Source organism: Microcaecilia unicolor, chromosome 8 (assembly GCF_901765095.1).
Source record: "Microcaecilia unicolor chromosome 8, aMicUni1.1, whole genome shotgun sequence".
NCBI lineage: Eukaryota > Metazoa > Chordata > Amphibia > Gymnophiona > Siphonopidae > Microcaecilia > Microcaecilia unicolor.
This window is the reverse complement of record NC_044038.1, coordinates 234,483,721-234,500,080: the sequence shown is the minus strand read 5'-3', so window position 1 is coordinate 234,500,080 and position 16,360 is coordinate 234,483,721. Positions and strand designations below refer to the sequence as shown.

Below are 16,360 nucleotides of genomic sequence, written 5' to 3'. Positions count from 1 at the left end.
CACACCAGTTGACACCTGAAGACTAATCTCTTTGAAAAAGTCCTTTATTTGAATAAGCATTTTTACTCACAGTTAACTGCAGATCAGAGGTTGTGCCCCACTGGCAAAGAGTCCCATGGTACTGAGATTAGCAGTAGGTCAGAGCTGGCAGAATGCTGTACAATGCCCTCTTTCAGCAACATTCAAGGTAGCAACTAAGTTCTCTAACGTGGGTAACACATGAAAGGGATCTAAAACTGGCTTACAAACATGGCCACTACCTCATGGACTAACGGAAGTAAAACAGGGCACACTCTGACCCAGTTAGCAGGGGGAAAAGCACCATGGGAGTACAGCCCAGTACCCTACACCCACCACAATGCATTGCTGATGTGACTCTGCAGTGCACCTAACAGAAATGGTGTCACACTCACCCGAGAGCCACATCACAACCAGGGAAAGGCTGTTGGAGGATAGAACACATTCTGCTGTCATGGAGGTGGGTACATTATTTGAGGCTGGCATACAGGCTGGCAAAAAAGGTCTTTAATTTTATTTTTTTAGTGTGGGAGGAGTTTGGTGACCACTGGAGGAGTATGGGGAGGTCATCCCCCATTCCCTCCAGTGGTCATCTGGTCAGTTGGGGCACCTTTTTGAGGCTTGGTTGTGAAAATAAAAGGACCAAGTAAACCTGGCGAAATACTGCTTATCGCCGGGTTTTAGTTTTCCATTATCAGCGAAAGCGGGCCATCTGGTAGCCACGCCCATGCCTGCCCATGTCCCGCCTTCACTTCGCCACCGACACGCCCCTTTGAACTTTCGCCGGCGAGGCGACGGGAAAGCAGCGATGCTGTCAAAAACACAGCTTTCGATTATACCGATTTCGTCGCTTTTCCGAGATCGCCGGCCATCTCCTGATTTATGTCGGGAAATGGCCGGCGATCACTTTCGATTATAAGCTGGATAGTAACATAGTAGATGACGGCAGAAAAAGACCTGCACGGTCCATCCAGTCTGCCCAACAAGATAATTCATATGTGCTACTTTTTGTGTATACCCTACCTTGATTTGTATCTGTCTTTTTCAGGGCACAGACCGTATAAGTCTGCCCAGCACTATCCCCGCCTTCCAACCACCAGCCCCGCCTCCCACCACCGGTTCTGGCACAGACCGTATAAGTCTGCCCAGCACTAACCCCGCCTCCCAACCACCAGCCCCACCTCTGCCATCCAATCTCCGCTAAGCTCCTGAGGATCCCTAACACATAGTTAAACTCTGGAATTCGCTGCCGGAAAGGTGGTTAAGGCGGTTAACTTAGTGGACTTCAAAAAAGGGTTGGACGGCTTCCTGGAGGAAAAAGCCATAGAATGTTATTGAATGGACGAGGGAATACAGTATTTCTAGGATGGGCGGGACAAATTGCTTGTTCTTTTGGCCGCTGTCGGTGACAGGGTGCTGGGCTCAATGGACCCTTGGTCTGTCCCAACATGGCGATGCTTATGTACTTATGTGTACTGATATCCTCAGGCCTGAGATAGGCTTGGAAATGTTAGGCTGAGGTGGTGGTTTTATGGTTATGGCAACTCACAAGTTTCAGAGTACATTGTTTTTCTTTTTTTTCTCATATAGGTCAAAATACCAACACCGCTGAAACCAAGAAGTGTCCTTCTCTAATATAGACATTTCTTGGTTTCAGGAGTGTTATTAGTGTACTAAAGTTATAGAATGAGAGGGTAAGTGTCCTTTATCAATCAAAATAGTGCTATAGAAATACTTATGCATTTATGTGCATGAATAGGGGAGGGTCAGGGATCCGATGCACTGTTTTTCTGTGGTACCGTCAAAGTGCTTTCCACATGTTATACGCAGATTCTTTCTCTGAGCCTAGTGGGCTCACAATCTAAGGGGCACTTTTACAAAGCAACACTAAAACGTGGTCTTAGTGCGTCCTTACACAGATCTTTCCCACAAGCTAAGGCCGTTTTTAGCGCTGCAGTAAAATGGCCAGTTTTCTATTTTCAGCATTAATGGCCGAATGCTAATATTACCATTAGTGCTTGTGGCCGTTAACATCTCCTATTTAGTAGGTGATAAGGGTTCATGCACTAATCCCGCGTAAATGCTGGCGGCCGATTAGATGCACTGAGGCAGTCTTCTGTAACAACATGTGTAACTTTTTGGAATGCCCCCGACACGCCCATGCTCCTCCCATGGCCACACCCCCTTTTGACATACGTTGTATGGGAGTTAGGCGCCCTACCTTATATAACAGTGTGAATTCAAATGCGCATGCAAATTCTAATGGGTGCCAATTAATATTAATAATTGGTTTGTTAGTTCAATATCAAGTCAATAATTGGGTGCTAATGTGTGCGTGCATCTTGGGAGTGCACTTAAATCTGGTGCCATGTATAGAACCCATGGGATAGTTAGTATGTCAGTAAAAATCCGGCATTTATTCGTATATGTGCACACATACACACATGCATGATGGTATTCTCTGTTTCAAGTCTCTTTATTAAATTTTGATAAAGCAGTTAAGCCACAATGCATCCAACAAATGGAGAAAACACAATAGTAGGCTTATTTTCGAAAGAGAAGGGCGCCCATCTTCCGACACAAATCAGGAGATGGGCATCCTTCTCTCAGGGTCGCCCAACTCGGCATAATCGAAAGCCAATTTTGGGCGCCCTCAACTGCTTTCCGTCACGGGGACGACCAAAGTTCACAGGGGCGTGTTGGCAGCATAGCGAAGGTGGGACTGGGGCGTGATTAAGAGAGGGGTGTCCTCGGCCGATAATGGAAAAAAGAAGAGCGTCCCTGACGAGCACTTGGCCGACTTTACTTGGTCCATTTTTTCTTAAGACCAAGCCTCAAAAAGGTGCCCGAACTGACCAGATGACGGGGATGACCTCCCCTTACTCCCCCAGTCGTCACTAACCCCCTCCCATCCTAAAAAAAAAACTTAAAAGTTTTTTTATGCCAATTTCTATGCCAGCCTTAAATGTTATACCAAGGTCCATGACAGCAGTATGCAGGTCCCTAGAGCAGTTTTAGTGGGTGCAGTGCACTTCAGGCAGGCAGACCCAGGCCCATCCCCCCCTACCTGTTACACTTGTGCTGGTAAATGTGAGCCCTTCAAAACCCACCAGAAACCCACTGTACCCACATGTAGGTGCCCCCATTCACCCCTTAGGGCTATGGTAGTGGTGTACAGTTGGGTTTTTGGAGGGGTTTGAGGGGCTCAGCACACAAGGTAAGGGAGCTATGCACCTGGGAGCAATTTCTGAAGTCCACTGCAGTGCCCCCTAGGGTGCCCGGTTGGTGTCCTGAAATATGAGGGGGACCAGTGCTGGCTCCTCCCATGACCAAATGGCTTGTATTTGGTCGTTTCTGAGATGGGCATCCTCAGTTTCCATTATTTCCGAAAATCGGGGATGACCATCTCTAAGGTCGACCTAAATGTGGAGATTTGGGCGTTCCCGACCATATTATCGAAACGAAAGATGGATGCCCATCTTGTTTCGATAATATGGGTTTCCCCGCCCCTTCGTGGGGACGTCCTGCGAGGACGTCCTCAGGAAAACTTGGGGGCCCCGTTCGATTATGCCCCTCCACGATAACCACATTAGGGCCGATAGTCAAACAGTGAGAGTCAGCCTGCCCAAACTCCTGCAGTAGGCAATGAACCCATAAATTCAATGTCGGGCCATATCCGGTGACCAGCACTGAGGGACCCCTTTACAAAGCAACAGTAAGCCCAATGTGGTCACCGGCGGTAGTCCCGCCATGAGCTCACGCCATTTCCAAAAGAAAACCCCAGAAATGGCTTGCACAGCGGTCACCCGGTGGTAATCAGGCATCACTGCGCACTGCCCGGTTACCACTGCATTAGTGTGGGATCCCTTATCGCCACTTCAATGGGTGGCGGTAATGGCGCCCTGTCTCATGGCCATGCGGTAAGTGCTCTCCTTTATGCACAGCCATAAACATCACTACAGGTTTAAATTGAAGAATAGGTATTTCTTGTTTTCATATTTCAACCTGCAGCAGTGCAGGCCATTGTGTAGGAAGGAGAGCACAGAACATGCTCTTGCTGCCGTTTACAGGGCTGATGCAGGCAAACAGGGGGAGGGCGATGCAAAGCAAAAGTTGGCTCACTGAGCCTACGCTGAGTTTGCACCCACAGAGCAAATAGAATCAGATCTTGGGGGAAGCCACTGCTTGCCCTGGGATTGGTAGCATGGAATCTTGGTCCTCTTTGGGATTACGGAATCTTGATACTCCTTGGGATTATGGAATCTTGCTCCTCTTTGGGATTCCGGAATCTTGCTGTTCTTTGGGATTCTGGAATCTTGCTCCTCTTTGGGATTCCGGAATCTTGCTGTTCTTTGGGATTCTGGAATCTTGCTACTCCTTGGGATTCCGGAATCTTGATACTCCTTGGGATTATGGAATCTTGCTCCTCTTTGGGATTCCGGAATCTTGTTGTTCTTTGGGATTCTGGAATCTTGCTACTCCTTGGGATTCCGGAATCTTGCTACTCCTTGGGATTCTGTCAGGTACTTGTGACCTGGATTGGCCACTGTTGGAAGCAGGATATTGGGCTAGATGGACCATTGGTCAGACCCATTATGGCTATTCTTATGTTCTTGTCATTACTTAAGTAAGATACAGTCCCCCTCTACCATAAGTGCAATAAAAAATCACAGATACCTGAATCAAATGGGGTTTAGATAAAGGCAGAAATATTTTGAAACTAAAGTGCAGTGTTGTTAATGGCTTTAATTTAAGCACAAAAGACCATCAAGCAAAGTGAATATATAAGATGCAAAACTCAGACCCATAGCAATAGAAGAGATGAAATAAGAGAGTTTACAGTCTTTAATCATGCCTGAAAGGACTTTGTGAAGTCGGGTTCTTTTTGAAGTACAAACATTTTTTGATAAAAGCTGAGCACAGAAAAAAAAAAAAAATATATATATATATATATATAATCACCTGAAAGGAAAGAAAAGTTACTCAAGTTTTAGAGCTTAAGGAAAGTGGATGAGGGAAGTGATGTGTTTTCTGAGGTCAACCCTTTGAAATGTTCCAAGGTGCTCATTAAAGAGAAGTGGAAAGAAGAGGACAACTGTCTCATGCGATTGGAAGACTTTGACCTTTCAAGAAGTCTAGATGGAAGATGATGAACATACTATTAAACTGAAACAATGTGATGGTGCGTAGTGGTCAGTGGTTAGAGCTGTAGACTCCGGTTTGATTCTCACTATGCCGTCGTCAGTAGGGATCAGCTGCCATTCGTAATGACATGGGACATAGCAACAACATATAACGCAACATAACATATTATACAACTTAGTAAAATCTATATATATAAAAGGCACCACTGAAGCCTCCAGCCGGAAGTGTGAAGCGCCAGAGATATCCGGTTTCCCCATGAGTGAGGGAAAACAGCACAGCACGAAATCCCTCTCTCTCTAACAGTGAAGGACTCAGAGGGGGGAGGGGGGAGAGAGATGCCCTCACTCTCTCTGTAACACAAACACAGAACAGCAGGAAACTTAACACTGAAGGACTGGAAGGGGGGAGGGGGAGGGAGAGAGGGCAGGGACACACACTCGGACTGGAAGGGGGGAGGGGGATGGAGAGAGGGCAGGGACACACACTCGGACTGGAAGGGGGGAGGGGGATGGAGAGAGGGCAGGGACACACACACTCCCACATGCAAACTCTGAAGAAAACCTTGCTAGCCCCCCGTTTCATTTGCATCAGAAACGGGGCTTTTTTACTAGTTGTATAATAAACACAGACATAAATATAAACATATCCAGGGCAGCCAAGAGGTGGAAAATCTTGACATTTCACTTTCATGATAATGTGGGAATAGACACAAGTTGGAATAAGTCGTTGGATGTTGCAGGGCGGATGAATAAGACTCTACAGCATAGATAAGTGTTTGGCTTTCTTCCACATAAGAAAGTGTATTTGCTGTTTTGAAGACATTTTTTGATGTTTTCTTCCATTTTTTTTTGTATGCTATTTGAAACAAGGTTACATTGATTTTGTAGCTTTTGTTAATCTACTGTCCCCAAATCTGTTGGTTTTTTTTTTTTTTTTTTTTTGAAGCAGTGGTTTTCTCTGGGTTTCTACACTGCTGTTTTTCTGGGTTTAGGGGCAAGCTTATGATGAGATGTCCAGTAGAGGGTGTTTGATAATATTTATTTTTTTTACATTTGTACCCCACGCTTTCCCATTCATGGCAGGCTCAATGTGGCTTACATGGGGCAATGGAGGGTTAAGTGACTTGCCCAGAGTCACAAGGACCTGCCTGTGCCTGAAATGGGAATTGAACTCAGTTCCTCAGGACCAAAGTCCACCATCCTAACCACTAGGCCACTCCTCCACTGTTGCTACTATTTGAGATTCTACATGGAATGTTGCTATTCCACTAGCAACATTCCACAGCCCTTGCAGATCACCAATGTGGCCGCGCAGGCTTCTACATGGAATGTTGCTAGTGGAATAGCAACATTCCATGTAGAATCTCCAATAGTATCTATTTTATTTTTGTTACATTTGTACCCTGTGCTTTCCCACTCATGGCAGGCTCAATGCGGCTTACATGGGGCAATGGAGGGTTAAGTGACTTGCCCAGAGTCACAAGGAGCTGCCTGTGCCTGAAGTGGGAATCGAACCCAGTTCCCCAGGACCAAAGTCCACCACCCTAACCACTAGGCCACTCCTCCACTGTAATCTCACCCTGGACGATTGAGGCTGGCCTTATTTAATTATATTCTTTATTTGTAGCAACGTAACCAGGTTCCAATCGGATTGTGGTAAACACTTTATTTATTTTATTAGTATACTAGTGTTTTACCTTCCAAATATTTTTTAATTCATCTCAATGTATGCCAAACTTCATCGTAAGAGCCAGCAGCTAGTACATGCCTGGTCCTGCCTGGGTATTCAGTCCCAGTGTCCCGACATGATATATTCTAATTAACTGTCTGTGATTGATTGTAAGTGAATGCCTGTTTATTGAAGGTCTGGCCTGAGTATTTGAGCTTTACTATCTATATTGGAGTTCCTTATACCTTATATTTATGTTCATTTATAAATGTTCTTCATTTTATTATAAACTGTTTTGATTTGACTACAAGAGAAACGGTATATCAAATATAATAAACGATAAACAGTCAGCACTTTAAGAAAGCTGACCTCCATTTGCTGAATATTGACCATCATGTTTTCAGCTGAAAATTCATCTTAGCCTAGGATGTTCAAAATAATGGAGTTGATATTCAAAATGATTTAAACGGCATTTGTGCGGGGCTATACGAGGATATTCAGCGTCACTTAGCCGGACAGTGGCACTAAATATCCTCTCTAAATGCCCAATCCAAAACCAACTAGTTTGTGGACGGTCCAGGAATGGAGTTAGGGCAATGCGGAAACTTGACCAATTAACTCTGATTTTCAGTCCGCTAACTGGATAAGTAACCGCATAAAGTTAGGACAGAAAAAAAGCTGTCCTAACTTTATACAGTGACCTAGTTAACCGGACCTAGTTAACTTCCCAGCCGGATACTTCTGTGTCCCTCCCACCACCCCCCAGGATCCTCCTCCCTCCTACTACCATCCCCCAGAACATCAAACCCTCCTGCATCCCCACACCTCTGGAATGAGCCCCCTCCACCGGATCATGGTGGGCTTAACTGCCCAATTCCTTGTATTCTACTGGAAAAACGGGCAGGAGCTACACCCACTCGCCCCAGCCCAGTGAGGCTATGTCCTTAAAGTGGCTCTCGTGACCTTGAGTGGCAGTCTCGCAGTACAGAGGTGATGGCAATCATTTTAAGGAGGCAGCCGCACCAGCAAGAGTGAGTGGGCATCACTCCTCCCTGTTTCCCCACTAGACCACCAGGAATCGAGCAGGCAAGCCTATCACAATCCTATGGGAGGGCTTGATGTCCTTCTGGAGGGGGTGAGAGGGAAAGGGGATCAGAAGGGTAGGGATTGGCATGTTCTGAGGGGGATCAGAATTGGGAGGGGGGGGTCAGGAGTGGCCAGAAATACTTACGCATGTCCCTGCCAATATTCAGCCAGGACCCACATAAGTGTCTTATACAAATTCCCGCACAAGCTCCAGTGGACGGATTATAATAAATTGAATTCAGTGCTGGTGCTGTACATGGCCTGGCATTAAATAATCTAGGGCTGGCCCACAGCAGTCAGCATTTATAAAATGCTGAATATCAACCTGTACCCCAAGTCAATTTTCAAAGACACACATTTTGGAGCGCAGCTCTGAAAGGTAGGACTGTGACTATTGAACCCTAATATTCATTGCATGTATTCACATTGACCATAATCCTCATTTGGTTTGTATTTCTGCAGTCATCTTGTCCTTTCGCAGAAATACATTCTGGTTTCATGTTTTCCCAGTAACAGGGGCTTATCTAAATTCATTCTGACCTGCAGAGTCAGGGTCTAGAGCTGTTTCATGGTCTCAGCTTGGTGATTACTGTGAGAGTCTGGTACTAAATGTTTCTGCAGCTAAATCAGCTCCTCTGACATTTATACTATCAGTAGCAGGAATTGTTTTCCTCCCCCAGGAATCTGTATCTGCAGCTTCCCGTCCTCCCTCCCACATGGACTCCAGCTTTTCAGTCTCTCTTTAAAGGCTGCCTGGCCCTTCCTGCATCTCACTCCTCCATTCTTGCTACACTGGCTCCTGCGCCCCTCTGCCTGTCCTCTATAGCAGTGGTTTTGAGTGGAGGAGTAGCCTAATGCTTAGGGGTCATTTTACTGAAAAATGGCCTGTGGTAGCGTAGAGCGCGCAGATCCAGTTTTCAGCGCGCCTGCAAAAAAAATGCCTTTTTAAAAAATGTTTTCCAAAAATGGACGTGCGGCAAAATCAAAATTGGCGTGCGTCTATTTTGGGTCTGAGTCCTTACCACCAGCCATTGACCTAGCGGTAAAGTCTCATTCGGTAACCGGGCAGTAATGACCTAAGCACATGTAAAGCCACAAAACCATGAAAATAAACCATATAAACACAAAACAAAACCAACTAACAAATATATATGACGGAATTCGTACATTTATTTTTCTAGACAGCAATACGCTAAATTCCTTGACATATATGTGAATAAAAAGTTGATTAAACAAAGCCATAAATTTGCTAAAATGTGCATAATATACATCAATAAAAACAAACAGAAAAGTATTTCAACGGTTTATTTTCATGGTTTTCTGAAGGTTCATGGACTACTGATGCAGGTGTCATCGCCGAAACACGGCCGTGTCAAGTCTCTTCAATAAAGAGCATCGCTTTAATATTTTGCATTCTTCTCCCTCCTCTTCCTTTGCTTCTTCGTTATTCTTGAGGTTTTGTTGCTCCTTTGTTCTCCAAAATTTGTCTTATGGCATAACCAAGCTTGGGATGCTGAAGGCCTGATATTCAGCAGGACTTATGTGAGTAGGATCAGCTCCTACCAGGAAGGTCCTGCTCACCAGGCACAGTCTGGTTTTGAGTGCAGTTATCTGAATATAGTTGAAATGATCCAGGGCAATCTGGGGAGGAGCCACGGCAGAGCCGTCAATACTCGCTGCTGATACCCAGATCTGGTCTAGTTAAGCCAGCAAAACCACTGTCCTAACTTGTCCGGACAGTTAACCAGATACTGTCGCTGAATATCAGCAGTATCTGGATAATTTGTGGCAGACTCTTTATACCTGGATATTAAGAGCCAGTGTCCAGGTAAGACCCAGCACTGAATATCTGGATATACATTAAAATGTCACAGCACCAACTGGAAATTGAACACACTGAACCAGATTCAGTAAATGGCCCTGGAAAAAAAATTGGTGCGGAGTACTCTGAGTTGAGCGCTCTTTATAGAAGAGCACTTAGAGCCCATTCCCTTATTTGGGCGCCGGTATTTACGCCAGCTGAAACCTGGTGTAAATGCCAACACCCAACTCTTGGCACTTGGGAGTGGGAATAGCGCTATCAGTGGTGTAGCAAGGGCGAGGCGGTGGGGGCAGTCCGCCCCGGGTACACGCCGCTGGAGGGGTGCAGAGAGCAGCCACACGCCTGTCGGCTCCGCTGTCTCCCTGCTCCCTCTGCCCCCGAACAGGTTACTTCCTGTTCCGGGGCAGAGGGAGCAGGGAGCCAGCGGAGCTGAGAGCCGCACGGCTGCTTCCAGCAGCCAAGAATGCACCCGGGGGGGGGCGGTTTCATGCGCTGGAGGGGGTGTCATTGCGCCGGAGGGGGTGTCATGCTGCACCTGGGGGGAGGGTGCGCATCGGCGATCCGCCCCGGATGGCAGTCGACCTAGGATCGTCACTGGGCGTTATTCTATAACTCCATGTACAAGTTTTTGGAACGCCTCTGTCCTGCCCCCCTAGCCATGCCCACTTTTGAGTTGTGCGCTAGGGGATTTAGACGTGCAGGGTTAAAGAATAGCACTCAGGAAGATGCATGTGCAAAGATTTGACAATCACAGTGAACTGCAATAATTCATTGTTAAATATCAATTTATTGCAATTAATTGGCTCTCAGATTTTTTTTGTTACATTTGTACCCTGCGCTTTCCCACTCATGGCAGGCTCAATGCGGCTTACATGGGGCAATGGAGGGTTAAGTGACTTGCCCAGAGTCACAAGGAGCTGCCTGTGCCTGAAGTGGGAATCAAACTCAGTTCCTCAGGACCAAAGTCCACCACCCTAACCACTAGGCCACTCCTCCATTGTTGCTACTATTGGAGATTCTACATGGAATGTTGCTATTCCACTAGAAACATTCCATGTAGAAGTCGGCCCTTGCAGATCACCAATGTGGCCGCGCAGGCTTCTGCTTCTGTGAGTCTGACGTCCTGCACGTACGTGCAGGACGTCAGACTCACAGAAACAGAAGCCTGCGCAGCCTTCTACATGGAATGTTGCTAGTGGAATAGTAGCAACATTCCATGTAGAATGTCCAATAGTAGCAACATTCCATGTAGAATCTCCAATAGTATCTATTTTATTTTTGTTACATTTGTACCCCGCGCTTTTCCACTCATGGCAGGCTCAATGCGGCTTACATGGGTCAATGGAGGGTTAAGTGACTTGCCCAGAGTCCCACTAACAACATTCCATGTAGAAGTCAGTCCTTGCAGATTACCAATGTGGCTGTGCAGGCTTCTGCACAGCCTAGTGGAATAGCAACATTCCATATAGAATCTCCAATAGTAGCAACATTCCATCTAGAATCTCCAATAGTAGCAACATTCCATGTAGAATCTCCAATAGTATCTATTTTATTTTTGTTACATTTGTACCCCGCACTTTCCCACTCATGGCAGGCTCAATGCGGCTTACATGGGGCAACGGAGGGTTAAGTGACTTGCCCAGAGTCACAAGGAGCTGCCTGTGCCTGAAGTGGGAATCGAACTCTGTTCCTCAGGACCAAAGTCCACCACCCTAACCACTAGGCCACTCCTCAGCATAACTATCAAATTTATGACCCCAGGTCTTAAAATTAGGCGCACAATTTGAAAATGAGATATGTAGCTTTCTGCATATGTGCAGAAAAGAAAAAGAGTGCAGACAGACACAGGTAAGGCACAGAAGGCATTCTACAGTATATATAATGTAAAAATCCCTAAAAAAATCTTTCTTGAATAATACCCTTTCAGAAAGCAGCAGCAGTGTCAGATGAATTCTGAAAAGCAAAACTTTGTTACCATGCAAATATTGTTAGGACAAAAGTATAGTTAAAGGGAAAAATGAATCTTTGCTGCTAACTGATTGTTTCCCATTTTCTTTTTTTGTAGTTGCACAAAAATCTTCAGAGACAGGAATTATCAAGCGAACTCCTTTGAGTCACTACCTGAACTGAAGCTATGCTCTAGGAAACCTTGAAATCATGAAAGGTTTAGGAGACAATAGAGCTCGCCATCTCTCCGAAAACCTGGACTCACCCCAAGACTCTCTGTACGCCACTCAGGATAGAAGTCCATACTTGCTCAGCCCTACAGACACTTATGGAGTGGACTCCCGGTTTTCCACTACAAATTCCATCCATGGCGAGTGTATCTTACCCCTCAACAACCAGATTTCCACCAGCAGCACCTTTCCCAGGATTCACTATAATTCCCATTTTGATCTACCAGAAGAGAACCCCTTCCCGACCCACACACCACCTGCCAAAATTAACCGCTTGCCTGCCAAACTGTTGGACCAGTTTGAAAAGCAGCTGCCCACTCATCGGGATGGTTTCAGCACCCTTCAGTTTCAGAGGAGTGATTCCAAGCACCGAAGTGAAAGCCCAGGACGCATTCGGCATCTGGTTCACTCGGTCCAGAAGCTGTTTGCCAAGTCTCAGTCCCTGGAAGGGAACAACAAAGGCAGTGTCAATGGGAAAAAGGGTTTGGATGACCCCAAAGATAGCCGACGGAGTAAGAGCAAAGACAGAGCAAAGACTGAGTCTAAGCACAGGTCCAGGACCAACATATCAGGCTGGTGGAGCTCAGATGATAATCTGGACAGTGACACTTGTAATTATCGCAACCCAATGGGCCTCATGACCCTGGGTCGGCAACCAGATCATAGCCAACCCAGGTACTTCATGCACGCCTACAACACTATCAGTGAACACATGCTGAAATCCTCTAAGAGCAATAATGACCTCAAGTGTGCTCCTTGCACCAATATCCCCATCAACTCCACTGACTCTAATTATATCAAGAGGGGCTCCTGGTCCACACTCACCCTAAGTCATGCACGGGAAGCATGCCAGAAGGCATCGGCAACTATTGACAAAGCTCTGCTGAAATCCAAGTCTTCTCATCAGGATATATCCTATCACTATTTACAGGTGAGATCCAATTCTTTTGAAGGATCTGGTAGGTTACTGATAGCCAAGGTTTCCAAGTTCTCTGTGGAATTTATTTAGAAGTTTATTGAAGTGATCAGATGTTTATGAATGTAGTAATATGATTATTGACTGAATGATATTTTGGGGCTCATTTTCAAAACGTCCAAATTGCTATTTTCGAAACCCATTTTTAAGATGTTCTTCTATGCAGTTCATAATCAGTGCATCCAAATCACAAGGGGGGCATGACGGGGTGCGATTTAGGCATTCCCAAAACTTGGACGTTTTTCTGCCAGAATGGAACAAAGCAAAAACGTCCGGGGCTAAAATGTAGACATTTTGGTCTAGACCTGTTTCACAAAAAGGTGCCCTAAATGGCCACTGGCATGACCCCCTCACTCCCCCAGTACTGACCCTCTCCCACCTACCAAAGATGTGAAAGAAAGAGTACATACCAACCTATATGACAACTTCAGATGTTATGGCCAGTCCTATTAAAGGAGCAAGCAGGGCCCTGGAGTAGCCTAGTGGTCAGTGCAGTGCACTGTAGAGAAGGGAACCCAGGCCCATATACCACTCTAAGTGGTACACTTGTGGTGGAAAGTTTGAGCACCTCAAAACCCACAAACACCCTACTGTACCCATTTATAGGTAACACCCATAGCCGTAATGGCTATTGAAGTGGGGTACAGTTGAGTACAGTAGGTTTTTGGTGGGCTCACCATACAATATAAGGGGGTAACGGTGAGATGTGTATCTAGGACTTTTTATGTGAAGTCCACTGCAGCGCCCCCTAGGCTGGGATGTCTGTGTGGCCAGTCTACTAAGAATGTTGCCTCCCCCCCTATACATCCCAATAGCTTGCTTTTGTGTGTTTTGATCTTTGACTCTTTTTTTTATTATTTTTGAAAGTGGTCCAAAAAGATAGATGTATTGAGCACAAAAACATCTATGAAAAGGCCATTTTCGGAACAAAAAGTCGTTTTTCTGGTTCAAAAATTGCCACTTGATTTTTAGACGTTTTCATCAAATGTCCAAAATCTCCACACCTTCTTATGATTTATTGGCCTTCTTTTCTTTTTCAGTTTTAGCCTGTAAACTGCTTTGACTTATTAACTATGTTTAGTAAAAGTGATACAGTAAGTGTTTTAATAAACAATAAATTTTCTTGGCTTTTTACATGGCAGAGCATTCCATTTTATATTTAGTAAACTCATAATACTTTACATAGTAACATAGTAACATAGTAGATGACGGCAGAAAAAGACCTGCATGGTCCATCTAGTCTGCCCAAGACTACTTTGCTATGTAAGCTGGAAAAGTAACATGAATATATCTGACTGTCCCTATCTCTTTTGGATAAGAGGTTTTATACTGGATCAGCCGTTCCCAAACCTGGTCCTGGAGGCACCCCAGCCAGTCAGGTTTTCAGGATACCCACAGTGAATAATCATGAGAGAGATGTGCATGCACTGCCTCCACTACATGCAAATATCTCTCATGAATATTCATTGCCGCATGCTGCCCGATTACTTTGGGGTTAGCGCATGAGCCCTTACTGCCAAGTAAATGGCCAGGCACTAATATGGAACATAGTGCTTGAACATTAATGCCATAAATAGAGTTTCAACAATTATAATATTTCCATAATCATTTAACGACACCTCAGACCTCAGCAGTGCCGCTCGTCAGTACCATTGGATTTCTTGATTGACAAGTCTTATGGCCCCACCTCGTCATCAGTCACATAGGAGTAGACTATTTTTTGAATATTTCAATTGTAACCACTCAACTTTTTATGCCACTCTGTTGCGATTTTTTCAATTTCATATATAAAATATATGTACACATCTTTTAAATGTAGAGTAAGGATTTAACCCAGGGGAATTTCATCCGACATAGACTATGTTTCGCCAAAAGCAGCTGTGTCAAGGCAATCCCCTAGACCGTCAGACTTCAATAAGCCTCCATACTCTGTCTCAAAGTATAGGGGAGATACGATCTCTTCATTTAGCACAGCAAAGAATCCACGCTGCTGTATTCTGGACTGTTTGTAACCTTTTTGTCTCAGCTTTAGCTATCCCAGCATAAGTTGAATTACAATAATGGAGGCGTGGCCTAGTGGTTAGGGTGGTGGACTTTGGTCCTCAGGAACTGAGTTCAACTCCTGGCACAGGCAGCTCCTTGTGACTCTGGGCAAGTCACTTAACCCTCCATTGCCCCATGTAAGCCGCATTGAGCCTGCCATGAGTGGGAAAGCGTAGGGTACAAATGTAACAAAAATAGATACTATGGAGATTCTACATGGAATGTTGCTACTATTGGAGATTCTACATGGAATGTTGCTATTCCACTAGCAACATTCCATGTAGAAGGCTGCGCAGGCTTCCGTTTCTGTGAGGCTGATGTCCTGCGCGGCCACATTGGTGATCTGCAAGGGTCGACTTCTACATGGAATGTTGCTAGTGGAATAGCAACATTCCATGTAGAATCTCAAATAGTAGCAACAGTGGAGGAGTGACCTAGTGGTTAGGGTGGTAGACTTTGGTCCTGGGGAACTGAGGAACTGAGTTCAATTCCCACTTCAGGCACAGGCAGCTCCTTGTGACTCTGGGCAAGTCACTTAACCCTCCATTGCCCCATGTAAGCCGCATTGAGCCTGCCATGAGTGGGAAAGCATGGGGCACAAATGTAACAATAATAATAATCGAGACAAGAACCGATGAAAGTGTGGTACAAAATATGCTGAGAATCATGATTCAGATAACCATGAATGGATCATAGTTTTTTGTAGTGCCAGGAAGCTGGACTTAAGGACTGAAGACACTTGAGCTGAGAAAGTTAGTCTTGAACCCAGAACTACTCCCAAGTATTTAAAGCTACTAACTAGTTGAGTTGGTGAACCAAACAAGATTGGTGTGATGGTAGGGACTGTGGCATTCCCTGTAATCCAATATATGGTGGTTTTCTGAGGGTTTAAGACTAAATGCTGTTCTTGTGTTGCAGGGGACCCAATTCAGGTGTCAAATTGGAAGTGTAGTGTACAATTAGAATGTCATCAGCATAGAAATACATGCTAAAACCAAATGATTGAATTATTGTTGTCAGTGGGTTGGGGATAAGATGGATCCCTGAGGGACCCCACAGGAAAGAAAATAATGATCTGATAGCTTGTCTGAGATAGAAACTTTAAAGGTGCAATTATGAAGAAAAACAATTATCTACTGTGCTGGATATTTATTTATTTGCATTTTCCTCACTGTTAAGTAACTTGCCTAGGATTACAAGAAGCAGTAGTGGGATTTGAACCAGCCACCTTTGGATGTCAAAACAGGTGCTCTGTCCACTCCTCATCTCTGCCAATTAGATATACCAATTGATAGAGTGGAGGAGTGGCCTAGTGGGTCTTGGGGAACTGAGGAACTGAGTTTGATTCCCACTTCAGGCACAGGCTCTGGGCAAGTCACTTAACCCTCCATTGCCCCAGGTACAAATAAGTACCTGTATATAATA

The 16,360-nt window shown here is 45.1% G+C and overlaps 1 protein-coding gene across 1 annotated transcript in view; it reads left to right on the top strand.

Annotated features, from left to right (window-relative positions):
- The first annotated feature begins 11,896 nt into the window (after positions 1-11,896).
- DLGAP4 (DLG associated protein 4) overlaps positions 11,897-16,360 on the top strand; it is a 279,115-nt gene continuing 274,651 nt past the window's right edge. The window contains 1 exon segment of the mRNA XM_030212654.1: positions 11,897-12,847. Coding sequence (XP_030068514.1) covers positions 11,897-12,847 — 951 coding nt within the window.